This window comes from Chenopodium album, chromosome 25 (genome assembly GCF_948465745.1).
Source record: "Chenopodium album chromosome 25, dcCheAlbu1.1, whole genome shotgun sequence".
Classification (NCBI taxonomy): domain Eukaryota; kingdom Viridiplantae; phylum Streptophyta; class Magnoliopsida; order Caryophyllales; family Amaranthaceae; genus Chenopodium; species Chenopodium album.
The window spans coordinates 6,371,897-6,399,413 of record NC_137858.1 but is presented as its reverse complement, the minus strand read 5'-3'; the positions used below and the strand labels follow the sequence as shown (position 1 = coordinate 6,399,413).

At 34.0% G+C, this 27,517-nt stretch overlaps 3 protein-coding genes across 4 annotated transcripts; 2 read left to right on the top strand and 1 right to left on the bottom strand.

The window, feature by feature from the left end:
• On the top strand, positions 1-5,899 carry LOC145615206 (very-long-chain aldehyde decarbonylase CER1-like). Its single transcript, XM_081670275.1, has 10 exons — positions 1-160; positions 999-1,219; positions 3,339-3,571; positions 3,687-3,906; positions 4,005-4,380; positions 4,531-4,638; positions 4,732-4,932; positions 5,069-5,170; positions 5,290-5,463; positions 5,556-5,899. The coding sequence occupies exons 1-10, from the start codon at positions 101-103 to the stop codon at positions 5,727-5,729; spliced, it is 1,869 nt and encodes a 622-aa protein (XP_081526401.1). The 5' UTR covers positions 1-100; the 3' UTR covers positions 5,730-5,899.
• Positions 5,900-7,140: 1,241 nt separating this feature from the next.
• On the top strand, positions 7,141-15,017 carry LOC145613530 (transcription initiation factor TFIID subunit 5-like). 2 transcript variants are annotated; one of them, XM_081668650.1, is made up of 19 exons: positions 7,141-7,480; positions 9,453-9,534; positions 10,099-10,177; positions 10,298-10,395; positions 10,500-10,556; positions 11,035-11,122; positions 11,235-11,344; positions 12,047-12,157; positions 12,243-12,388; positions 12,536-12,646; positions 12,754-12,823; positions 12,909-12,948; positions 13,055-13,219; positions 13,334-13,410; positions 13,599-13,715; positions 13,907-14,172; positions 14,282-14,377; positions 14,478-14,550; positions 14,648-15,017. In XM_081668650.1, the coding sequence occupies exons 1-19, from the start codon at positions 7,302-7,304 to the stop codon at positions 14,699-14,701; spliced, it is 2,019 nt and encodes a 672-aa protein (XP_081524776.1). In that variant the 5' UTR covers positions 7,141-7,301; the 3' UTR covers positions 14,702-15,017. The 2 variants fall into 2 exon arrangements, with proteins under 2 accessions (XP_081524776.1, XP_081524777.1); XM_081668651.1 differs by having other exon boundaries at positions 7,142-7,480; positions 12,047-12,154.
• An 8,284-nt stretch (positions 15,018-23,301) lies between these two features.
• On the bottom strand, positions 23,302-24,192 carry LOC145613558 (uncharacterized). Its single transcript, XM_081668671.1, has one exon. The coding sequence runs from the start codon at positions 24,190-24,192 to the stop codon at positions 23,302-23,304; it is 891 nt and encodes a 296-aa protein (XP_081524797.1).
• Between the last annotated feature and the right edge of the window lie 3,325 nt (positions 24,193-27,517).

Genomic DNA, 27,517 nt, shown 5'->3' with positions numbered 1-27,517 from the left:
ATTTTGTGTCTCAAGTCTTATAACTTTATTGGTAATATAATATATAGTTTAGGGAGAGAAAGAAATATATATTTTAGAGAGAGAAAGAGAGAATTATATTATGGCATATACCCCTGGTATTCTTACGCATTGGCCATGGGAGCCTCTTGGTAGCTTCAAGGTTTCTCTCTCTTTCTCGTCTTTTTTCTGCTATTTCTTACTTGCATGGATTTGCATGAGCTGGTATAACGCCCAAATTTTGTGATCTTAATATACACGATTATACATATATTGTCATTGTATTGTACAAGTTTCTATTACCATAATTTTATATGTGGCTGGCTACACCGTATAGCCGAAGTTACTCTAGTTACTCAATTAGGGGTTACTCGATTTACTCGTTCAGGGGTTACTTAAAGGGTTCAATCATACTCGATTTTTTGTACGCATTATTTCAGTCTTGTTTTAGAAGAAAAAACTTGCATTGTTGATCGTATGTACTTTTTTGGAGGTTGTGAGAAGGTCAAGTAACATGTTGTCATATCGTATTAAATTGTTATTACCACTGTATTAAACAACAATAATTTCACAGTTTAATAACTTTGTTTTGCAAATATCATTTATATAATGCATATATAGTTTCAGAGGTAGAAATTATAATGGGTTTTCCTTTATATAATAATTTTCAATAATGCCTGGCTAATAAAATAATAATAGTGCATCTTTCAAATAGTTAAATAGTGAAAAAAAATGGATCCACTAACAGTGAATTGTGTTTCAAATAATGTAGTAGTAAGTACTTCTGGTAATTAATTAAGTGTACCTCTATCATATATCTTGTCTATTATATTTTGGGAATTAAAAAAAAAAAAAAAAAAGATCGAAACTTGATCTTCAATCGAGTCTCCATTCTTATTTAAATGCTCGTGTAATTTGAGTCATGAATAAGTTAGCTTATATATCTAATTTGAATTTGGTGCTCACAAAATGGTTGATTTTACTTTATTGCTTGGCAAAAGTATATTGTAGTGGCACCTTTTGTGGTACACAGCATATACTTATATGTAGTAGGAGCAGAAGAGAGAAATCTAGCGTACTTTGCTATACTCCCATTCATGCTATGGAGGATGCTTCACAACCAAATTTGGATCACCATTTCGCGGCATCGAACAGCCAAAGGCAACAACCTTATTCTTGATAAGAGCCTCGAATTCGAACAAGTTGATAGGGAAAGAAATTGGTACGTATACATACATATACATAAATTTATTACAAATTTACGACTCGAAAAATCAATCTTCACTATCTTCCCTTTCTCACTTAGCTTCTATAATTTCTAAATGTTGAATAATATCCTTCTAAGTGTGTGAAAGTTCGTTATAATTACTAGTAGTTGGTATGGGAGTTTGACAGAGTTAAATTCAATTTAATCAATCACGGGTGGGTGCACGAGTAGTTTTTTGTTTGTCTCATTTGTCTTTTTACATGCAATTATATCAGAAATATACTCTGTTGTATACATGTGTCATATTAGTGATTTAAATGTACGTGCTCTTAAGTGTAATTTGCAAAATTATACGAGTATGTTTGTTCTTAAGAGGAGACGAAATAATGGTCCCCAAACTTTGATGGCCTAATGGGCAAAAGGGTGTGTATACCTCGTGATGATGATACATTATCTTGCCACTCTTTGACAGCCTTGAAGATAATCTTCAATTCTTGAACATGATGTGCTAGGATTTTTGGTACCACAACCGATCGATAATATTTTGACAAATTAAATGAACCGATTTAGTTAGTATACACTGAGTTGTAATCTCTAAATGACCTGTTTAAGATACCAATTTTTTTTTTTAAATAAACCTTTACTTGTACTCCGTAGAACATTAGATTAACTAATGATCAAAAATTCAAAATTGTACATTAAAATAGCTATTTAAGAAAATATGAAACATTCAAATTAAATACAGAGATTTCTTAAAGAACCTCATTCGTTAGACTAAACCAAAAAAGTGGGGGAAAATAGGTCCTAGATTTCTTAAAGTATCCATTATGAGATTTATGACTTCAAAAATATGTCCCTATATATCAGACCAGTTAGATAAAAGTATCCTTTACGAGATTTATTATGAGTAGTTGACTACCGATCATTTAATCTATAGTTGTTGACAAAGATAGCGAATAAAATTGTTTCTAACAAGTTTGTGAAAATAACTCAATTCAAGCTTGCATTATACGTTGTATATAGTTGGGGATTCACCTTATAACCTTGAGGTCAGTAAGTCATCATTAAAGGTGAGGATCTCTGGCCTTATTCTTTCTCCTTCTTTTAAGTGTCTAATAACTTTCAAATACTGAATCGATTAATCGTGAGGTTTGAAATCTAGTCAGGGTCGTCGTCTTCGATCTTTAGAGTGTCGACCAAACACTACACTAGTTGACAACTTGACAATCAATACTACGAACCTGATTTTGTCTATAAATGCTTTGATGTGGAACTTTAGTGGCCTGGACTAATAGACACTACGAGCAACTATAGTACATACCCCCTTTTTAATTTTTTTTGGCGACCGTCCTTCTTGGTGGGAAATTGAGAGCTTGGATTTTCCTATCTTAATCATCATTACTTCAGATTAAATCTTGTTCGCTTGATCTGATCTAATTCGATGTGATATAATTTAATAAAATTCACTTGTTTATTTAACTTGAATGAAATTGAACATACGGAGTACCTTTTGCCTATTGCTTAAAAGTTGGACTGAACATATATATATACATATACCCTCTGTGGTATATACAAGTATATGGGTACAACCGTACAAGTCTACGTGGACCATCCAATCCGTTGTAATTGGATTTTAGAACCCGAGTTAATTAAGGTTAACGAATTGATCACAAAAGATTATTTTGATCAAGGAGAGGTTTGAAGGAAGGGATGAAGAGTGACCAATATATAGGTCAATGGTCAGTAAAAATTAAAGAGTTCATCTAAGGGTAAGATGAGTAGTTCCATAAAATATTCAACAACAGAAAAAATTAAACAATTACTTGGTGACTCATCATAAGACCTGTGAACAAATCTTGTGTACATTTTTATGTCCTTTAAGTTGTCCCAACCCAAAAAAAGAAAAAAAAAAAGAAAAAAAAAAACATGTTAAGGTCAAAAAATAATTCTTCTAATTGCATGTATTACTCATAATTTTAATTTACATATTTCTTTGATAAAACATAAAACATAATCCTGGACCTCAATCGCTTTTGGTTGAGATGATCCTTTAACATTCTTGTTACATGCATAACATCACATACCATACTTGAAAAATAAAAATTGAACCATTGTTGTATGTTGAATAATATAGGGATGATCAGATACTGCTGAATGGGATCTTGTTTTATGTTGGCTATTTGGCGCTAAAAACTGCAAAAAACTTGCCCCTTTGGAGAACTGATGGTCTAATTCATATGTTCCTGATTCATGCTGGTCCTGTCGAGTTTCTCTATTACTGGTTCCATCGCGCTCTCCACCATCACTACCTCTACTCGCGCTACCACTCCCATCACCATACTTCCATTGTGACCGAGCCCATTACTTGTAAGCCATATCATTACTTACATTTTTACTTGTAACACATCATATATTATGTATGTACATGTACATTTGTGATTATTTTCTCATTTAATTTTTCATTGTTGATTGTTGTATGCAGCGGTGATTCATCCATTTGCTGAGCATATAGTATACTTCATTCTCTTTGCCATTCCAATACTATTTTCAGTAATAACTCGAACCAGCTCTATAGTTTCCATAACAATTTATGCTACTTACATTGACTTGATGAACAATATGGGTCATTGCAACTTCGAGGTTGTTCCTAAATGGTTGTTTACCATATTTCCTCCCCTCAAGTATCTAATGTACACTCCCTCGTAAGTGTATTTTACCTCTATCGACGTAAAATCAGTATAAACTTCGAGGTTGTACCTAGATGGATGCTAATACATGTCTGTATTTGGTGTGGTAACAGGTTTCACTCTCTGCATCATACTCAGTTTAGGACAAACTACTCACTTTTCATGCCATTTTATGACTATATCTATGGAACTATGGACAAGTCCACGGATACTCTATACGAAACTTCTCTTAAGAAGCCGGATGATGTTCCTGATGTTGTTCATCTTACTCATCTGACAACACCACAGTCTGTTTACCAAATTAGGTTGGGATTTGCTGGTCTTGCCTCGAATCCTCTGACCTCGACATGGTACCTCTGGCTCATGTGGCCTCTTACACTATGGTCTATGATCTTGACATGGATATATGGCCAAACATTCATCGTTGAAAGAAATACCTTTAAGAAGCTTAAGGCTCAGTCATGGGCTGTACCGCGCTACAGGATACATGTAAGTATATTACCATTCTACAACAGGATGTATGTCAGTTTTTATGTTTTCACAGGAAATGAAAGTTCTTAACTCCCTACAAAATTATGTCTATTTTTTTATGTTGAAAGCGAAAACAAATTGATTTTGCCTGTCTTTGTTGGCTTGTAGTATCTTTTACAATGGCAACGAGCTGCTATTAACAAGTTGATCGAAGAAGCCATACTAGAGGCAGAGGAGAAGGGGATCAAAGTAGTGAGCCTCGGACTTTTAAATCAGGCAAGCGAAAAAATTCAATCATTCTTTCCCTAATAGTCTTGTTAAATATAAAAAAGCTAGCTAACTTCTATCTTGTGATTTATGTTCCTTCAGGGAGACAATTTTAACAAATATGGTGAAATTTACTTGGAAAGGCATCCTAAGCTCAAAGTGAAAGTGGTTGATGGTAGCAGCTTAGCTGTCGCGGTGGTCCTTAACAACATCCCAACAGGAACAACTCAAGTTCTGTTTAGGGGTAGGCTCACTAAGGTTGCTTATTCCATTGTCACCGCGCTGTGCCACAAGGGCATCCAGGTAACAATCTCATAACATTGGGACCATAACAAACCTATCAAGTAGCAATACCGGACCATGTACCTTCAAATTATTTCACCTTGATAAAGTACTTGTATTGGTGATATTAACCTTATGCCTTTAATGTATTATTTAGGTTGTTACCATCAGACAGGCTGAATATGAGAAGCTTAAAAAGACAATGACAGCAGAGGATGGCGAGAATCTGTCTCTTTCAGCAAAAGGCTGCAATGAGCAGGTAATACAAGGGGAAAAAAAAACACCATCAAATTAATTTTAACTTCATGATGTTATGGACTAATAATACAATTGTACAAAATATGCATGATGTTTTACTAGTGTTCTTATTTGATGCAGGTATGGTTAGTAGGAGACGATTTGTCAGAAATCGAGCAGTCAATGGCATCGAAGGGAACTATAATGATTCCCTACTCTCAGTTTCCTCCCAAGAAAACAAGGAAAGACTGCTCCTACTTGAACACTCCATCGATGGTGGCACCTACGTCTTTTGGAAACTTGCATTGTTGCGAGGTTTGTTCTGTTTTCCAATTTATTGAGTCATATATATTCTAAGTTAAGTCCTTATTCCTAAAAATTGCTCTTGTTTTTGCTTGTGTGAGCAGAACTGGCTGCCAAGGAGGGTGATTAGCGCGTGGCGTGTGGCCGGAATTGTACATGCCTTAGAAGGATGGAATGTAAACGAATGTGGTGATGAGCTCTTCGACGTAGACAAAATCTGGAAAGCTTCCCTTGAACATGGATTTCGCCCTTCCCCTGACCCCTGCTTAGTTAAGTAGTGAAAGCATTCTATAATGCTATAAGCATATGATTGATTATGAAATGAAGAAGCTAGCTGAAGTTCTATTTTATAATTTTGTCATTCAGAACTTGGCAATATGTGCTACTTTAATGTTGTTGTGACTTGAAATTCTTATCCAGTTAAATTGGATTCTCTGGATTTGGTTTATATATATCTATATATACACAAATACTATATTATTTTTTTTTTTTTAAATGTTGATTATGCTATTTGGTCTTTGATTGTTGTAAATCAGCTTAACTTGTGAATATACTAGCTGCATTTGCTCGTAATACGTATTTTTTTTTTAAAAAAATTGATTTATAAATAAAATGTCATATGACAATCTACAAACAAATTTGTATCTAATATATACATAACAATTGAATCAAATGAAAGTATTCTTTCAACAAAATTACGATCATTGTTGCAAATCATACATTTTTCATACTCTTTTTCATATTGATGTAATTTACAAACTTTTTCGACAAGAGAAATCTATCGATCTGTTGTAGCCGTGAAGAAAATTTTCGTCGGATTCACCTCATTGTAATTGAATGATTAACCTTTTTTTTGATCTCGCTCAATTTTTTTTTTTTTTCATTTTTTCCCCAAACTTGATATTGTTTTAGATTTTTTTGTTCCCAAACTAGATATTGTCCTGTTAAAAAAAAAATTTAAAAAAATTGATACTGTCTATTGATACAATATGATTTACAATATTCAATCATACGCCCTAATTTGACTACCAAGAATATTGTTATAGCTCATGTCGATTTTTCAAAAACAAATAGTATGCACACGCCTGGTCATGTGGCGATCCATGTCATGTCAAGCCAAGGGTTGAGTCGTGGACTAGGCCTAGCCAGCCCCTAACTCACCATATCAAACTGGATATTAGAGGTGTCAAAAACTGATCCAAAATAAAACCGATTCAGCTTTCGACTCATATTAACACAATAATTTAACGTGACTCAACATTAAAATAGACTCATTCATCTCGTCAAAAAAAAAGACTCATTCAATTCGATCAAATCCGACATGACGTCACTTAGGGCCTGTTCACATTTACTGAAATGAACTGATTGAAGCTGAACTGAACTGATTGAAGATGAATTGAACTAAACTGAATTGAGCTTAAATGAATATTTTATGAGAGAAGAAAATTAAGAGCGGAACTGAACTGAACTGATTGGAGCTGAACTGAACTGATTGGAGCTGAATTGAACTGATTGGAGCTGAACTGAACTGAAATTAAGTTGGAGTGAACAGATCCTTAATCCTACCCAAATATCCGAATGGACACTTCTAGACACAATCCGCAACCATCATTAACAACAATCTAGATCTAAAAATCCACGAAGTCTTACACAGTCCAAGCCCAAAACCCTTTATATTTGATCATCTTCTTCCCTCTTTCGCTACTCTACTTTTTCATACAGTACTTTCACTCCTTCAACTACTGGAAAATTTCGCAATTCGCCAATTTCAAGTTGAATCTGCAATTGATTTTCCAATCAATCAATCAATCGAAAGAATAAACCTGGTAGCATTAATCTAAGCAGTAACAATGGACGTAGAATTGATAGACAAAACAGTGTTGGAGTATTTGCAGAAGAAAGGTTTCAAGCAAACTGAAATCGCTTTTCAAGAAGAACAACAACAGCAGCAGCAACAATCGAAGAATTCTTCGTCGAATTCTCATACTGACCTAGATGTGGCTAAGCTCATTCTAACCTTTACTTCCGAGTACTTTCTCTCTCCTCTAAATTATAGTTTTTTTTGGTATTATTTTTTGAATTTCTGTTTATTTGAGCTTAATTTTGTTAATTTTGGTGATTTTTGGGGTTTGGGAATTTGGGTTTTAATTGATGAGCAGTTTGCGCTTGATTTTAGGTTTAGGGCATATTTAGAATTTTTGGAATTTGAATTCTTGTGAATTTTTGTTACATTGTTAGTGTGTAAGTTTAGAATTTTCTATGGGTTGAAGATAATTGTTAAGGTAAATGTATGTTTGAGCGAGTTGGCTATGAATGATAAATTTACATACTACATTACATACCTTCATTTGGGATGAATAATCTTTGTTGATGACGGCTGGAGGTGATGTATTTTGGTTCACGGAGCCGATCCCATCCTTTTCGGCTTAAGGATTTGATAATGTTGTTGAAATTATGGTGTTAGGGGTAAAGAATCATATAGCCTTTTTTTTTTCTTGTGATGAGAGGGGTTTTTTAATTGATCCTTGATCCAATATGCGACAATCTTTCATTACTTGGATAGATTGTCATTGGCTCCATTGAAATTTATAATTAAGAATGGCTTCCTGCAAAGGATTGTAGAACTAGACAAACAAGACATGTTTAGATTAAAGGTAATGTGAGTAAGAAAATGAAGGTAAGTAATGGCGATGATTAATGATATGAGGTGGTGGTTATGGCAATAAGGTAGTGTTAGTATAAAACGAGGGAAGGATCTTACTCCCAGTCTTTTATTGTTTGCAACATTTAATTCAAACATGTTGCAAACAATTAGGGACAGAAGGATTAGGGTTTATTATCTTCACCCTAAGATTACTATTATCCTCCATATGAGTGTACCAATTTTCCTTTCTCCTTTTTCTATAGCACCTCTATAGCTCTATTACATCATCATTCTTGCAACCACCTCTTCTCACCTTCTCTTACCTAGCTTGACTTTTATTACCCCATAATGCATTACCTTCAATCCAAGTATGTCGTCAAGGTTTTAAGACATAATGTGAAAAGCCGAAAACTATTTATGAGTTTGAAAAGGGTACTTGATGCTCTAGGAAAGATGATAACAAGCTTTAGTGTTGAGTTGAGTGGCATGTTGCAACTAGTTGATGCCCTAGCAAAGACAGTAGTGAAAAGTTGCTTCTCAATGATATCAATGCCCCCCACCCTGGGTCCCTGGTCTTGCCATTTTTAGTTTTGCAGAGTCAAACTATGCATTAACAATAAAGAACCAGTAATGCAACAGGCAATATTCCGATTCATTGCCCTGATGTTGCTAGGATATAACCAGCTTTCCTAATCTTAGGATGAGATGAACTACTGGAGAATCACAGTGGCAAATAAAGTGATGCTAAAATTACTAAATTAGTATATTGTGGAACATCTAGGAGGTTTTAAGTTGTGTATGCAGCTTTTCTTCCACCATTAGACACATGGCATCTGACATGTCAAAGATATAAAATGAAACTAGCATCAATTATCTATTTGATATGTCAAGATAAGTAATTCACATCTCTGAGTTTGATTCCTTGGGGCAAAATGAAACCTGATTGCAGATGGATGTTACTCACACCCAATCCCCCATGCCTTTCTGTTAGAGAGGGGGCAGGATCCTGAAATTTTGTCTTGTGGTGGTGGATGACTCTATATTGACAACTGTTTTAACATTAAAAACCTTTTTTCAGCCAAGTGTCCCTTTCTTCTTGTCATTTTCATTCCTATAGGATGAATGATCTTTAGAAAATGTTTAGCCCCATTTTGCTGTGAGTTACTCCGTACATAGATTAGGCCAAGCTTGGAATCCATGTGAAATTGAGGTGATGATACATGTTATATGATGAGCATAAAATTTCTGCTATTTTTCTTCCAATATGTTTACATTTATTCAAATGATATTTTTTTATTCGGTAAAAAAGAAAATGACTTCACATGTAATATGTATGCTTGGTTTTTGTGCTTGTCAGGTCAGAGAGCCTTCCTGCACAATATCATGATGGGTACAGTAAGCTTAGATCATGGGCTCACAATTCCCTAGATTTATACAAGGTGATTCTTGCCTGGTTTTTACTTTGCTTGAAATTTTTGCAATTTATCTGGATTAATAAAATTACCTGTGCATTATATTTATGACATTTTTTTTAGATATTTTCTGCTGTTGTACTTTTAGAGGTGGTAAATGTTGTAACCCATCTAATAGCAAGATGGGGTTCCACAATGAAGTCATAATGTAGGTAGGATCCTTCCAAGATTAGGTCTTTTCCTTCTTCTTTTTGGTGTGTGTTGGGGGAGGGGGGTGTTGAGAGGATTGGAAATTTGGCGAGTTGGGTGGTTTCCTGCTTGTATGTCAATAAATTCTTATGGGTGGATACATGCAGAGTTGCAGAGATTGCTACCCTTCAACTTGAACTTTAACCAATTAATTCCCTTGTACTTGCTCCAAGTAGCAGACTAGTAGTTTGGGATTTTTAAAGTTGAACTCTCTGAGGTGTCTTTTTTCATTCTATTCCTCTCTCCCCCACCCCCCGAAAAAAAAAGAGAAGACTTCTTGAAAAGATGTTATGTAAAGAGAAGGCTTACTCTCTTTTTGTCCTTTGTTCTTTTTCTGGACAGCATGAATTGCTTCGAGTGCTTTATCCAGTATTTATCCATTGTTTCATGGATCTTGTTGCAAGGGGCCATCTACAAGAAGGTGAGATGTCAAATTGTCAACTAATCTTCATAATTTCTTGAGTTGCTCAGTGCTTCTTGTTTGAAGAATTCCCCAAATGGTGCCTAGTTTTTTTTTAATTTATGTTTTTTTTTTCTACAGCCCGTAATTTCTTCATTACCTTCCGCGAAGATCATGAAACTATGCATCAGAGAGATCTGCAGAAGCTCGAAGGAGTTCTATCACCCTCTCATTTGGAGGTTAACTGCTGTTTTAAACCTTTCAAACTAAACGTTCAGTTTTTGAACTTTTCTATGTTTATGAAATTTTTCTCTTTTTTTTTTGCCTTTGATCCCCTGTTCAGGAGATGGAGTTTGCCCACACTTTAAGGCAGAGCAAAGTAAACATCAAGATCTGTCAGGTTCTTTTTTGACTTCTTTAAAGGAAAGATTACTTGCATAGGTTTTTCTCTGTGTTACCAGTAAGCAGCTCATAGATGTTTTTTGCATAGGAGGATCACCATCCTACCCTCCCTCCTTGCATGATTTATGAAGGCATTAATTTTTAGCTACGTAGTGCAATAGTTTTGAAGTTAATCACATACTAGAAAGAAATATGTTGTTTGTTCCTGCCCTTATTTTTAAAGTTCTCCAGTAGACTCTTTGCCTCTACTGCATTGGTTTTCAGTAAAATAAGTTATTTTTTATTAACTTAAATTAATTTAAACTGATATTAAATCATGTCCTGCCACCCATGTTTTAAATTATCAATAGCATTTTACCCTTTATATTTTATTTTTCCCATTTACACTTTATTAACATTATGATCAACAATTTCTCATACATGGCCAATTAATTTAGATAAATTGGTTGAATATTGGTTTCAAACTTTTCCTGCAGTACTCGTACGAGCTTCTCCTCCAGTATCTGCATAACACTCGGTCTATTACAATGCTTGGAGTTATAAATGAGCATATCAACTTCCAAGGTGCAACTTTATTCTGTTTTTACTTATTTATTTATTTATTTATTTTTTAAAATAAATTTCCCTTTCTACACATTTGATGACATATCTGGGGCATTTGCATGTTGATTCACAGTTTGCCCTGGTCAGCCTGGTTCAATATCAGATGACGCTGACGCGGTGACTCTGGTTGATGGTGGCCAAGATGCAGCAAATTTAATAAATCAAAAAGAAATCCTGTGGGGGGTAAGATCCTAAGATATCAAGTTCATTGTCACATACAGTTCATAATTTTATGATGCTAAAGTTATGAACACCAGTCTATTCTCTACTGGTTCCCTCAAGTAGAAAGCTACTAATGGTAGTTATTACGTACTAACTGCTTTTTATATACTTTCAAACTTGAGTGAGGGTTAACACTGTAGATTTACAAAGTTGAAATACCAATTAAGACATTCGTGTTGGAACAAAATGCAGGAAGCAAAGGAAATCATAGTTTTAGTTTTACTCGTCCTTGGAAAATGACATGATGCTTTTCTATTATATATGCATTTTTGTGATGTGACCAAAACTAATCCGAAAATCAAATTTATTTATTTATTTTTTTAATTAAAGATTTAGAGTACATAGTCAGGATAGTGGATTGTGTTTTCATTTAACAGTTGTACCTATTTACTCCATTTAGTAATGGTCCAAGTATCCCCTGGATTTTTGCTTGAGCCTAAGATTTGTCGTTTATTTTTGAATTTAACATTTTGAGACCTCCAATGTTGACAATTGATTGGTACCGAAAACTTAAGTCTTGTGTGATGATTGTTCTACACAAAACAACTTTATATTTGTATATATTTGGCTGTTTTGCAATGACCTATCGACTTATGGAAATGCCAACACTGCCCTAGTGTCCTATATTCAGCATAATTATGTAGTGCTTTTTCTTTTGCTCAGATGCTGGAAGATTCGATAGAAGATCGCTTGGAGAAGGGTGGAGGTTTGCTCTTAGACTCTGAAAAGGTAGATGGGGAAAACAAGGAAGGGGAGAATGAAGAAAATAAGGTAGTGGTGCTGCTTCCCCTGCATCCACTTCTTGCCATCTGTGCATGCTTATATCTGGTACTGATAGATCTCTGTGGTTTATGTATAGAAAAAATCTGCTGACGGAGGAAAGCAAGGTGCATCAGTAAAAAAGTCCAAAAAAGATAAAGTTGGAGGCACTGGAAAAACTGCTCGTCCAGAAGCCAACACTCCTATGGCACCAAGAGTCAAACCAGAGCTTCCTTTGCCTGCAATGTATATGCCTCATATATTCTCATACATTAATAACGTAAACTATGGAGTTAATTGTGTGATCTTCTGAAGAGAGAAGAAGATGAGAGATAGTTTAAAGTTAAAACCCCTTATTCTTGTTATTAACAAAAGTTTCATACATCGATGTAGACCAATTGAAGTTGAACATTCTATCCTGGAAGACCTTCGTAATCGTGTGCAGTTGAGTAGTGTGGCCCTGCCATCTGTAAGCTTCTACACATTTATGAATACACACAATAGGTAACTTGTTTGACCTTATGCCCTAGCTAAATTCATTTTTTCTATCTCTGATTTCCTGCTGGCAACTAGCTTCTGACTAGCTTTGCATTACTTCATTTGTTTATTAGTTTAAACTGTGCATCAATTTCACATGATGGATCCTTGGTTGCTGGTGGATTTTCCGACTCTTCTTTAAAGGTCTGATGATTTATCCCTAGATACTCTCTCTTGATATTGTATAAAGCTGATCAGTTATGCTAATATGAAGAATTTACGTATATAGGTCTGGGACATGTCACAGCTTGGGCAACAAACGAGCACTTGTGAGTAAATTGCAGAATATTTCCTTTGTTCCTGCTTTCTTTGTTCTTAGATAATATTGTCATTCTTGATTATTAAATTTGGTTTCATTCCGTTTTCTGGTTATAGCTGCTCTACAGGGTGAAAAAGATGCAGCTGGAAATGAACAAATGCTTGGTACAAATGGTGTTAAAAGACCCTATACTTTGTTTCAGGGTCATTCTGGGCCTGTTTATTCTGCTTCATTTAGCCCCCTTGGGGATTTTATACTCTCTTCTTCAGCAGATTCAACTGGTGTGTTCCTAATAATATCTTACATTTGTCTTTGTGACATTCTTTTTTTGTATGTTACGGATTTAATGTTGCTCTTGCCCACATTTCTCTTATTCTTCCATTAATGAACTGCAGTGCGGCTTTGGAGCACAAAACTAAATGCCAATCTTGTTTGCTACAAGGGTCATAATTATCCTGTATGGGATGTGCAGGTAGAACTATATACTGTTGACTGTTGACTGTTGTATTTATAAATTCATGAGCTTTAGCTTCCGTACTTTCCTTCTTTTTTCTCACTGTATATCTTTGCTCTTGCTCCATATCACTGGTCGTCTTTCAGGCTTCATTTATAAGCTCTGATTACCCCTTGACCAAAGTTTTTTCTTTTTTGTTCATGCAGTTCAGCCCCTATGGTCACTATTTTGCTAGCTGTTCTCATGATAGAACGGCAAGGATCTGGTCCATGGACAGAATACAACCTCTAAGAATCATGGCTGGGCATTTATCAGATGTTGATGTAAGTTTTTGTCTCCCCTTCTCTTCGGGTGGCGTTGTCCCCTTTCACAGCCTCCTGTTTATTTGATCTTCGGCGTATTATATGTGCCACTTGTTCTAGTCTTGTAGTATTCTCATATATCAATATGCTTATATCCCATGATTAACCTTTCTCATCTCGTGAAATTGATGTTGCATTTACTTTGCCTGCAGTGTGTCCGGTGGCATGTAAACTGTAATTACATAGCTACTGGATCTAGTGATAAAACAGTTCGATTATGGGACATTCAGAGTGGGGAGTGTGTCAGGATATTTATTGGTCACAGGAGTATGATATTGTCCTTGGCAATGTCACCTGATGGTCGGTATATGGCATCTGGTGATGAAGACGGTGCAATCATGATGTGGGATCTTGCTAGTGGACGTTGCATTACCCCTTTGGTGGGTCACACATCATGCGTATGGTCACTTGCTTTCAGGCAAGTACACTTCTCTCTCTTGAGCTGTGCTCATTTACATGACTTTTTCTCAATTGTATAAACCTTTATCTATTTTTGGCTCAAGTTCTCCTCATGTATGATGCATCAGTGGTGAAGGCTCACTTCTTGCCTCCGGATCAGCTGACTGCACAGTTAAACTGTGGGATATCAATGCAAGCACAAAGACATTGAGATCTGAGGAAAAGTAAGCTCATATGGAACTGGCAAAGATATAATTTTTTTATATTTTGGAATTTTTAAAAAGGGATTATACCATTTCTTACATTTTCTGTCTTCACACGCAGAACTGGGAGTTCAAACAGACTTCGGTCGTTGAGGACTCTTCCTACCAAATCAACACCAGTTTACTCTCTGATGGTAAAGTTGCAAGTTTTCATCATCTATTTCAAGAAAATTTAGAAACGTGATTCAATCAACCCTGATATCTCTGATTATGTGCTTTTCTTTGCTGCAGTTTTCAAGAAGGAATCTGCTATTTGGTGCTGGGGTTCTTTCTAAACGTTCATGATTAAATTAGCAGATAATGTAAGCAGTAGACGTAAGCAGATAAGGTGAGACGCCCTTTTGATCATTCAATTTGTTATAGTTTATATAGTCACATAGATTAGACGTAGCTGTTAGGAACTGCTTTAGTTGGGTATTCAAGGTGGATTAGAAGTATTAGTGTTTTTTTTTTTTTTTTTTTTTTTTTTTTTTTTTTTTTTTTTTTTTTTTTTTTTTTTTTTTTACTGTAATGCTTCTATTCAGTAGCTGCTGATTCTTTTATCATGAAAAGACATGATTTTGTCATATATTGTTATTGTAAAAAATGTACTTTAACCTAATTGTATCAGGTTTTGTTATCATAGCCATGAGTAAACGTTATACATACAAGTATTTCCCAAAGTAATGTTAAGTTGAAGATATATGACAAAATCATGGGTTGTACACTGTTATTACATGTTAAGTAGTGTTACTATTCTAAAGCTTGTAATGTCTTACTGACTACATTTAACATTTTTCTTCTACTTCGTATATTTGATAAGGTAAATTAAAATTTTTGATGAGTTTGTATTGAGGAAGGATGGTGGTGAAATTCTCTGGAAAGATGGAACAGGGAAGGGGTTCAGAGTTTTTTTTTGGAATATATTACCAATAATATGAGTCAATTATCCTAAGTTTTTATGCTAATCCGTAAATGTGGAGTGTATGTAATATGCAATTGCTGAAAACACACACATGAATTGACCGAAAATTTTATTAGTTGCACACAATTAACAGTAGATATTTTAGTGACTTGTAATATGAATTCCATATGTGAGCCATAGCATGAAGTCCACAATCTAAAGATAGCATGGCACTGCTTTGGGCTGGTACGAGATAAGACATAGCCTAGCTTGTTAAAAGCACAGCACGGGGCATGAGTCAAGCTTAGCCACACTGTTGATCACCCAGGAGTATTTAGCCTTGCAATGTGGGTGGAGTATTTAGCCTTGCAATGTGGGTGGGTTTTTGGGGTTAGCTCACTTGCGGGACCCGTGACCCTTTGTCCTTACCATTGTAGCACATTTGCCGCCGTGATTCTTTTGGAGAAGCACTGTAAGGCAAGGCATGCCAGTGCTAATTAAGAGAAAATTGCCCTAGGCACGTGAGCACGGCAATGTAAGGTGGGCACATGGGTTCAACTATGTTTGAGCCGGGCCTTTTGAAAATTGTGACATAATACTTAGGTGTGCTGTTGGCCGGGTTTGGCTATCCCCAAAGCTCTTGAGCTTCTCACGAGTCACGACACAATTCAAAGTCATCTTTAAATCAGTACGTTGGCATCTTGATTAGCCACGCCAAACTTTTGCCTGGCTGTATGTGCGAAATATAGCTGCTAACTTTTAATTAAGCATTATTTTGAGATGACAAATAATATTCCGTACTATTGTTAAGATATATCTTAATGCTTTTGCTACAGGACATAAATCAACCACGTACATATTCGAATTCTAATTAGTAATTGATAGTTGCATTATTGGCAATTTGCATCCTGTTAATTTAACCGTTAATATTCAACTTAGTCAAATCATATAAATAATGAAGAATCAAGATTAAGGTCAACTAATCATGTGGCCAATGAATGCCTAGCAGCATAGTACTATATCACATACTCCCTCAGTTATTTTATTACTCATTTCTCTTTATGATTCCAAAAATAAATTTGGCCATTAATAATTCTTTAATTTTCAAGTGATAAATTGTACAAGTTGACATAACATACGTAGACAATTATATCTAGATTTCATATGTATAATAAACTCCCATCATATACTTGACGAAAGATTATCTACGACTTCTTTTTTTTTTTCCTGAGTAATTAATGAGAAAGTCTTGCCAAGATACAGATTCTCTCATTGATCAACCTGGCCTAGGTTAACATGCAAGGCTCTTTGAGAGTGGGAGGGGTAAGGTCGTAAGGAAATCTCCACCCTATAGTGTAATCTAGCACAGTTTAATCCTGTAACCTCATTCCAAAGGAACATGTATCAAAAGTTTAAAAGTAAGCCGTGAGTGAAAAATTACGGAAGGAGTAGTATAACCGAGTCATTGTTTACTCATCGACATGAATTTGAGCTAGTAGTAATGTAGTATTCTATAAGGTTTTCCCATATTTGGCGCTTGCATAAATTGGTGTAGGGAATAATGCTAATCCCTCATCAACTCCGCAAGTCTATTGTATTGTGGTGTTATTACAACTGTTTTTCCTGAATAAGATAAAATGGCTAACACTATTCTCTCCTCATCTTCTTTTCTCTCTCCATCAAATAGAATCAAATGACACTTGACAGTCCCACATCTTCCTATTACGCCACTTCTCCTTTAATTAAATTATTAGTTAATCATTGAAAAATTAGTAAATTAATAAATGAAGCTTAATGCATGTATTCACCAAATTAAGGGTCTGTTCATATTTACTTAATTTCAGTTCATCTCTTAATTTCCCTCTCTCATAAAATATTCAGTTCAGTAAATGTGAACAAGCCCTAAATCATAATGTGTGACATACTTATACCAATAGATATTTGATGTTCATGCTAAAAGCCTTCTTAAAATTAATTGTTTAAGTTTTGTCTTTTTTCTTAAGATTATATCAATAATTATTGACATTAATATGAATGCAAAAGTTTAATTAAGTGATGTTGATTAGATTAGATTATAGTAGTACTACTACTTAATCGTAGCATTTTCGGCGGCCTTCGGATGAGATTAAAAATACCATTAATGTACAATACAATATACATTTTTTTTTTTTTTACATACACTTTTAAAACTTTTAAAACTATAAATAAACAAATGAGGATGAAGACAAAGTCACAAAAGGCCAACTATAATTAATATACCAATTTAATATTGACAATTGGCAATAATATTAATAGATTTTACAATAATATAGTTCCAAAGTTTCAAACCGTGTACAATATTTTGTCACACCCGCAAATCAAAACAAAATAAAATAATAATTAAACACATAAAAAAGCATATAACACATACGAGATTGTAATTAGATTCAATCAATTGAACACATTATTGGCTACCACATGATTAATGAAAGAATAATTGTATATTTGTCCACTTTCTGCTGACCATTAAAGATTTAAAGGGGCTTTCAATTTAAATTAATGAAAAGAAAAACTTGAAAAAAAAATGCAAAATTGGAGAGAGAAAAATAAAATAAAAATACGTAGTAAAAGAAGTGGTGCTGAACTCAGGAAAGCATTGAAAGAAGAAAGGAGGGATTAATGAGTTCAACCCACCTACCTGACAATAGCATTTACATACTGTGCTGCCTTGCATTTCACAATTATGTGAAAGGAGAAAACAAGTGTTTTGGTGAATTTATGATGACAAAAACTTATTAGTCTATTACGGAGTACTGTTAACGTTAATGCTATATTAAGAACGGCTTTGTGGATGTTGATTAATCAATTTAGTTGGTTGAAGGTTTTAGTGGTTAAAGTACTGACATTTAAGATCCGATAGATTCGTGTAGATTATTTAGTCTTTATGGTTCTCATAACAAATTATATACTTCTATTAGCATTGAAAAAGACTTAATTTATCCTTTGAATAAGCGGCCTAGTTACGCTTACGCATGTTATGCTCATATGTTGGATGAACAAAGTACCTTTGCTATCTTAATTAATTCAAAATAAAGATTATATCTTAACCTTATCTTATTGTCCTCTGATCTTTTTGTCTCTCGATCTTGTGTTATGTAATCGTATCTAAATCTTCTCTAAGTTTTAGAAGGTTGATCAATTCTTACATAAATAAAACCCTCCATCCTTTACCCTCCAATTTCTTTTATGCAATACCATGCTTCCAATGGTAGGTTACTAGGTTTGAAGTGTTGAACTAGTGCCATGGAGTAATAATTAATTGTTTCAATGGTAGGGTTTCATCATATGCAACACAAGAAACATTGAATTACTTGCTTACCTTATAAATACCACTAGATTTTATTTTTCATATCAACAATGTTATGAAATACAATTATTTATTGAATATCAAATCCCAATCAATTATATAATATTTTCATATACTCGATTCACATACTAATCATCTTAACCATAATACACGAATATATCATAGATTTTAGATAACAAAACATCTTTTCCATTAGACATCCACCCAAACATATCATAATTCGACATAAAGAAAAGAAAATATAAATTCCATTTCTATATATTCAACTTTACAAACACAAAAAATCTCACATGAGGTATACTTAACAAATTTAAAACTTTTAATCATCTATAACTTTATACTAAAGGCAAAACCAGGAATGACATATGTCATTTCCTGGTTAAAAAATTTCCCCTCCAAAAGTTTTTTTTTTTTTTATTTTTTTTTTGGCCAAAGCTTCTTAGAGAAGTTTTTAATACAAACTATACAATAATAATTCACTTCCCATTTGATAAGTATATCTTATTTATATATGCAATAATAGTTTTCTATCTATAACTTTGTAATGTAATTCATAGTTATTTTTATTAGTCGTGCATATATTATTCTCTCTGTTTTCTTTAGTGTGATAAATTTTTTAATTATTTTTTTTGTAATTACAGAACTTTCATCCTATTTTGCAATTAGGTATAATTATTTTATAATTAAATAGCAGTCCTAAACTAATGATATGTATTAAAACTTACCGTGTATGGCACGGGACTTAACCTAGTTACAATTAAAGTTAGATTTGAAGAAAAAAAAATAGGAGGGTGGGACGCGGGAAGTACTGTTCAAGAGGCTTTAGAAAGTCATAGATAAAGATGATAAATCTTAAGCTAACTTATAATAAGTGAGTTTGTGAGTGGATATTACCTATAACGCAATTCTTTTTGCTTCTCTTTACATATTCATTCCATATTTCCATCTAATTGGTAGGAAATATATAGGGTGGGTCCTACCCATTTTCCACCATTAAAATTAATTCCTCATGTCATGTTTGGGTTCTAGATATTAATTTCATCATAAATACTATTATGATGTCATGCCACTATAGTATGTGGGTGAGGTGACCTTGGGGTTAGAGAGGGAACACAATCAATTCTAAAATAGATGTGCAATGATCTTTAGGATTATCCAAAGGAATGTTGTCAAACTCATATCTATTATTTGTTCTTAACTTAGTTGTTTACCAAATACAATTCTTGATTAAACAAATTACTTGTAATATAAAAAATTTAATTTAATGTAATATAATGTATATTTGTGTCACTCGAGTTTTCTTTGCTATATTGTAGATTCAAGACTCTACAACAAACAGTTGTGTGTTTAATGTTTATTATTAAGTACAAAATTTATCATTTATCTACATGAAAGTTAGTTTTGTTTGAGTACAAAATTACTTATTTATTCACAATTTTGCCACTTGAAAAAGAAATTTTGTTTAATCTAGGTGATAAACTTGTATTTTCTCGTTTTGTTTATATTACTGCTCTTAAACTTGATAGTAATAAGCTCTTTCATTAATTTTTTAAAATGCTTCCTATGGAGGAGATAGATTGACCAAAGAAATTAGAGGAGAGAAACAAAATTAAGCAAAGTCTTAAGCTAATTGACTATAATCAAGTCTTAGGAAGTGCTTCATATTTATTTAAGTCTATTATTCTCCATTTTTCAACTTAATTTCATGTGACTTCACCCTTTATTTCTACTCCTTACAGAGTATATGAATAAGGAGTGAGGAGTATGTAAGCAAGCAACACCACTATACACATCAACCAACGTTTAGCCTATTGGAAAGATTAGATTTTACTTCCACTTAGGATCTTTTTCGGTTGGAAATTCTCTTGCACTTCACCGGTTAATCTCACTCTTAAGGAGCTCTACTTGCTAATCCAAGCTAGATTGACATTAATTTCGTGTTAATATGGCATTTTCCTTGCCAAAGTTAAAAATTAATTAAACGAGTTTCAACTTTACTTCATGCATCTTTTTTTTTTCTTTTTTTTTTAATTAAAAAAAATTGTCAAACGAATGAGAAATTAGTTGTGATGCACCCTCTCTAAATCCTTGCATTAATTAATTACAGAGTAAAATTTAATTTAAATACTCAAATTATACAAGTCATATGGATTACTCCGCCCATAACTAATTTTCATAATTATGCTTTATTGTCATAATTATGATTTTAATTTATGCAAATTAAGTTGATGTCAAAAAAAAAAAAAAAATTGTCTATTTATTGGAATATTGGTGTTTTAAATTAACTCATTTCTCTCGTCAAAAAAAAAAAAAAAAAAAAAAAAAAAAAAAAAAAAAAAAAAAAAACTTATTTCCAGCGCTGACTTGGGCTTCTTGCAATGGGTGTTGGCAGGATCTAGTTGTACAACAATGACGACTCATGAATTTTAAAGTCAAACAAATTGCCACGTAACTCTGTTCTCCTCCATTAGGTAAATTATGATCTCAGTCAAAATACGTTTGATTACATAATTTAATCATTATAATAATTCCAATCAGACCAATGAAAGTGAACTTTCTTTTTTGAAAGCTACTTTTTATTGTTATTCTATTTAACTTTCATAATCTCTCTCTTTCACTATTACAGGATAAAGCTATGTAAGGTTACTAGTAAGTTGAAACTCATAAGATATGAAAGTTTTCGAAAATAACAGAAAAAGGCAGCTTAGTTTAGTAGATTATGACACAATCAGCCCAATGTTATAATCAAGGTTAGCAAGGAACAAAGGTAATGGTGACGATTTAAAGATGTTTTGAGACAATAATTACAAGGACTTTTACTGAATAGCCCGTTAATTAAACCTTATCTCCTTTATTACGCATAGAAAGAAAATAACCTTAGAGCATCTTTAACAATGAACAAATAAAATTATTTGTGTTACTATTGAAATAAAATAATGTAAAAAAAATTATGGAATGATGAATAGTGGGATGAACAAATGTGAATGGTTTGGAAAACCAAACCATTTGTGAAAATTATTTGTCTGACAAAACTTACTTTTATTGATTATTTTAATAATATACTCGTATATTGTATTTTAATTTTTAAGAAAAGATAAATTGAAGGTGGGGTAAGTGAATAGTAATATGAACAATATTGTTTTTTGGTTCATTGTTAAAAGGAGAATGTTGGAAATTATTTGTTTGATTCATGTATATGAGAGAAGAAAGTATTTTTTTTTGTGAATAGTAACATGAACAAATTTTTTTTTGTACATGAATAAGGATGCTCTTAGCTTGGTTGTTGTGCCATGTACAAGGTATAACATAATGTACATAGTTTGAATAGTTGTTTTCACCGTCTTTTTGTTTAGGAAAAAAAGAGAAGATTTCAATAATTGAAATTTTATCATAATAACATTGCTAAACTTAGTAAATTATAAATGCTAAACTAACTAAAGATTACGGATTACGAGTACAATCTTGTTGAAACTATGCCTTCTCCACCAACCCTTGAACCCTTGTTCAAATGCAACCAAGCAAATGATTTATGCCAATATGACACAAGGAGGGTTGGTCTTGTTGAAACTATGCTAAAGAAAGGGAGAATATAGGGAAAAAAGTGTAGTAGTTAAATATATTTGGTTCTACGTTTAAAATTGAATTATTAAGATTTGTAAGTTAGTTGAACTCCATAAGTTAGTTAACATTGAAAAATTCAACAACCAATTAGGAGTTGACAGGCACTAGTAAATTAAAGCTAGAAAACTTAATTACAAATTTACAAACAATGTAATGAGAAACAAGTCAACTTCAACCACTCGTATATGCTTACCATACACTTCAAATTAAGAGGGAAATTTTTTTTAAAATAGGTGAAATGAAAATGAATGTAACTTAATGCTTGTCAAACACTTCTAATTAATAATCGCAATGAATTACAAATATACTACTCCAATACAAGTAAAAACCCAATTTTAGGTTAATTACCTCAAATTGAGATTAGTGGCAATGGATAGAGTTAATGAAATGAGTGTGTTTATTATGCACGTACATTATCCACACTCAATTGATGTTCCGTACCGTATAAATTTAGAGCATAATTAATATGAAAGTAATATTTTTAAGTGTTTGTTATAAGTTGGCTAAAACATATGGAGTACTTTCGTTAAGAAATTGGGTTCCTATATATTTCTTTTTCTACGGAACGAGAAAATAGCTGGTCTGTATCACTTTAAATACTTAAAACAACTTCTCACTAACAGCCAGACAACCAAACAAATTGATACACTTGTAGAAGATTCAAAAAAAAAAAATGACACATTGACACTTCTTATAGAATATAGAGTATATTCAATTAAACGACCACTATATTTTTTTTTTTGACAAGAACGACCACTATATTCAACACGGTCAATAACTAAAATCTCAAGAAAAATACGTATACTTGTAATATTTGTCACTCTTTAATTTTCCAACGGCAAAAACTTCAATGTACATAGCAAAATGTGTCACAATTTTTTGGTATCAACATTTTAATCATAATACTAATAGAAAAAAAAATAAAAAAAAAAAAACTACAAAGGGCAGTATCGTACTTTAATATGATCGTCAACATCATGATCATCATTAATCCATCCAATTGAGTGGTTGAGTATGTAGGGAACACAGTCAAAGTCAACGTTTCCGATTTAACCTTCCAAAATCAGCAAGCTTCCTAGATCGATTCGCACAAAACGACGCCGCTTCAGACAAGTGCGGTTTATCATTAATATTTCCACCACTTTTATTATGATTATTATTACAACTGCCACCGTTACTTTTCCCGGTCACCGGTACCCTAATTTCGCCGGAAAATCCCGTCTCAACTCCCCAATGATACCGACTCGCCGGCGAAGCTCTCACCAATGGACTCAAACAAAACGCAAAACTCGCGACATTGTTCGCCATCAACCTCGCCGGACTCGCCTTGACTCGGCCCGGACTCGGCCGAGTCGTCGCCGCCGCCGTCGTCGTCGAGTCTCTTTCTCTCTCCTCCAACTCATTCCACTCGTTTTGCGGCGACATTCCTCGGTTACTGCACCGAGTTAACTCACCGGGTTCAACCACCGAGTTCGATGATGAACTCACGACACTCGATTTAGATCGGAATAACTTCGAGATAAGACTGAATTTCCCGCCGCTTTTCTTCTTCTGAAAACTAGGGTTTACTTGTGGAGTACTGTAAAACCGTTGAATTATCGGCTTCTTGTTGATGTCCGCAACGGCGGCGGCGGCGGCGGTTGTGGTGGTTGTTTGATCGGATTTACGCCGGGAAATATACGGCGAAACAGACCTCGGAAAAATCAACGGCGGCGGTTGCGACGGCGGAGGTTGTTGCTGCTTCTGATGAAGGTGAATTGAGGAGAGAGATTGAGAATGATGATTGGAATTAGGGTTAGGGTAATCGGAAATCAATGATTTAGGTTGAGATTGAGCTTCAACAACAGCTTCAAGACGAAGGCGAAGACAAGAAGCGCAAACGCCGACGCTACTACTGAAATCCGATACGTGCTTCTTGCACCTCATCTGAGTGATTAATTTTCTCTCTCCTCAATTTCTTCAAAATCTCCTCAATTTTCTGCGCTTTTAAAGCGTCGAAAATATACTGACATTTCCTTGTTTGATTTTTCTGGGTTGAATATTTCTGGGTAAGAAGATCTGGATGATGGTGAAATATAAAGAAAGAAAGAGAAGAAGAAGAAGGAGAAGGAGAAGATTCAAGGTTGTCTTCTTCTGAAAATGTGGGGTGTATAAGTATAAAAACTTTATATTATAAAGTTTCAGGGGAGTTTTTATATGATTTTATAATATAGTTTTATTTTGTACTACTGGTAGTAGTAGTAGTAGTTGGGGTTATTATTGATATAGTTACTCCATTAGAAAATGTGTTTTTATTTATGTTTTGTCAGATTAATAAATTTTATTTAGTGCTATTGTTGTTATATGAGGTGAAGTTTGGGTTGGATTGGGTTGCTTTTGAGGAGAGAGAAAATGTTAGGTTAGTATTGGGTTTGACTTGCCCACTTTTTTGTGTCAAGTGTAATTTTACTTCTTGTATTATTGATTCCTAATAGTGTTGCTTAACTTTTGGAGGAGTTTAGGACCAAAGTAATTATTGCTTAAAAGATGAGATCTTGTGGTTTGTATTGTAAGTGGTTTTTTTTTTTTTTTTTTTTTTTTTTGAAAAGTATTGTAAGTGGTTTTTATTGTGTCTAAATGCAATGTGTTTTTTGTTTATGATTGTGACCTGATTGCCGTTAGTGGGAATGTTTGTTTTCTAAAAGATGGTCATGACTTTATAACCGAGTAGGTTCCTTTGTTTGTGGCAGAAAACTTGCATTTTAAAGATAAATAAGATTGTAGAAATTGGAAAGAAGTATAATGGGGTGAAAGTAATTTTTAATGTGATTTTGGTGTATATAGACAACTTTGTATTTATGTAATAGCTACAATGGGAGATGGTTTAGGTGATTTGTTTCCTTTTCTAGAATCATTTGATAGTATGTGGATTCACCTCACTAGCTAATTATTTGAGTGGATAAAGATACTTTTGGATAGAGATGATAATTTTGGTTTAGTTTTTACTTATATACCCTTTACCATTTTGAATTCGATTATCTATTGAAATGAATCAGCATTGACAAAGTTTGGTTTATGTGATATGTGATACGACATTAAAAATGTCAACTCTATTTAAAATTCTAAAATCCAATGTTTGGTTTATGTGTTTAGGCCGATTTATGGACTGGAAATAAAGAATTTACAAAATCAACTAGTTATTCATGTCAATCCATAACTATTATAAAAATGCAAACTTTCTACTATTCCTTATGAATAGTGTTTTTTGGTGCTATGACATAGGTGCCCTTAAATTAAATGAAATGCCAACTTTGCCCTTGCTTAATCCCTTTGCTTTTGCCATCTGTATTGAACAGAGGAGGTGGCCTTCGTGTTTCTGTTGCAGTGACAGCTGTGTTGTAATTTTTTTTGTAACATAGTTACTTTGACTTTTGGGGATTTGGGTGCTCCTCTTGCATTTGGTTTGGTTTGGGCTGCTCTTGCATTTGGTTTGGTTGAATGATGAGGTGTGGAAGGAAGCTCCTTTCGTCTGGGTGCTTGCCTAGGAAGAATGGGTGGTATGCTTTTTGGTTTTCATTTTCAGGTTTGGTGTGTTATATTACCTTGCATGTTTGCCTCGATGCATTCCTTTTTTGTATTAGGCTGTCAGGATTGTGAATAGCTTCGGATTTGAGTGCTTTACTTGGCCGTCACTGCAATGCTATTTTTAATTTTAAGGAAAATTTATATTTTTTAGCGAAGAAGACTTTCCGATGACTTTGATGTACTTTGCTTGCTGCATAATTGTAGGGTTATTAATAATGGGTGCCCTTGTGTATCATAGCCTATATATAGAGGTATGTGGGTTTGTTCTGGGATATAAAATCCTCGTCTGAGTTTGCTCTGCAGAGGTATTCGTTTGAATGTTGCCGATTCCCTTTAATTGCAATTAGATTGTTTGTTGTACAGTCTTTCCTGTGTATTATGGACTGCATATCTTTCGGAATCCCTAACAAATTGAACTTACGATTAATGACTTGCCATTGAATCGAGATCGTTTACCAGGAATTGCGGTTTGCCTGTTCTATTGAAACATCGCCTGCTTTGTGTTTGATTTGAACTTAAGCCTAATGACTTGCTGATAAATCGAGTTGCTTAGCCAGAAATTTACAGTTTTCCTTTTCTATGGAGGCATTGCTTGTTTAATGTTTTAGAGTGCATTAGATTTGGTCTGTTAAGGGGGTTTTGGGATGAATTGGCTCTGCTCTTATTGGTTTGTACATGCATGCATTTATTTATGTATCTATTTTTTAGGTCCAGATAGCTGACTAATTAATTTGAAATTAAAATCGGCTCTAAACCATTCTGTGTGGTAATTGCATTGTAGATAGGGAATGCTATTGTCGCTTTGATGTACATAGTTGGTGTTTTGCCTCTGCACATAATTCGTTTTGGTGAATTTGCTGCATAAAATTTGACTCATTAAAATCAATTGTTTGATACAGCAAGTAGATAGATGGATTTATGTGTTTGCCCTTATTTGTTGTTGGATTACAGGTTTGCTGGTTTTATTGCTTGGTCTGTTGTCGGAGTTTATCCTGTTCTGCCGTTGTTAGAAAGTCTGTCAAGGTAATTCCTATGATTCCTTTAACCTGTGGTTTAAGTAGCTTATGATACCTTGTTATATGGAAATGTTTTGCTTTGGTGTGCATTTGAGCTTGTGAGTAGGGTGTGTATGGGTTTAGTGTTCGTTTGCTATGTACTTGCCTCTCATGTGTTGTATTCCCTGCTGCTAAGTTGCCTTCTGTAGTAATTAGCATCTCTCTCACGTATTTATTTCATGCCTTAGGCAGTTTATAATGCCTTATATGGTGGTGCTTTGTTTTAGTGTGCATATGAAGCTGATAGTATAATTTAGTGCGTATGAGTTCAGTGTTCAGTTGGTATGTGTTTATCTTTTGTGTGCTGTATGCAATGGCACTACGCTTTGCTTTGCTATTCCGTTTGTTGCCTACCTTAAAGCTTATTGTGGAGTTTTGCCTTTGGTATAGCTAGATTTGAGTGGTGTCCCTTAGGAGGTGAAACCCTGTGTTCTGAGTACTCTGTCCTGAACATCGATTTTGCCATTACAGGTTATGGCTAGACGTCCAAACAAAGTCTTTGTCCCTTTTCAGCCTCTTTTGGAAAAGGTTGTCGCTTGGCTGCATTTTCCATCTCCGGTGTATGGATTCATAGATGCTGATAAGAACAATGCCTTTGTCCGGGTTAATAAGCCGAATTCCCGTGCGCGGTT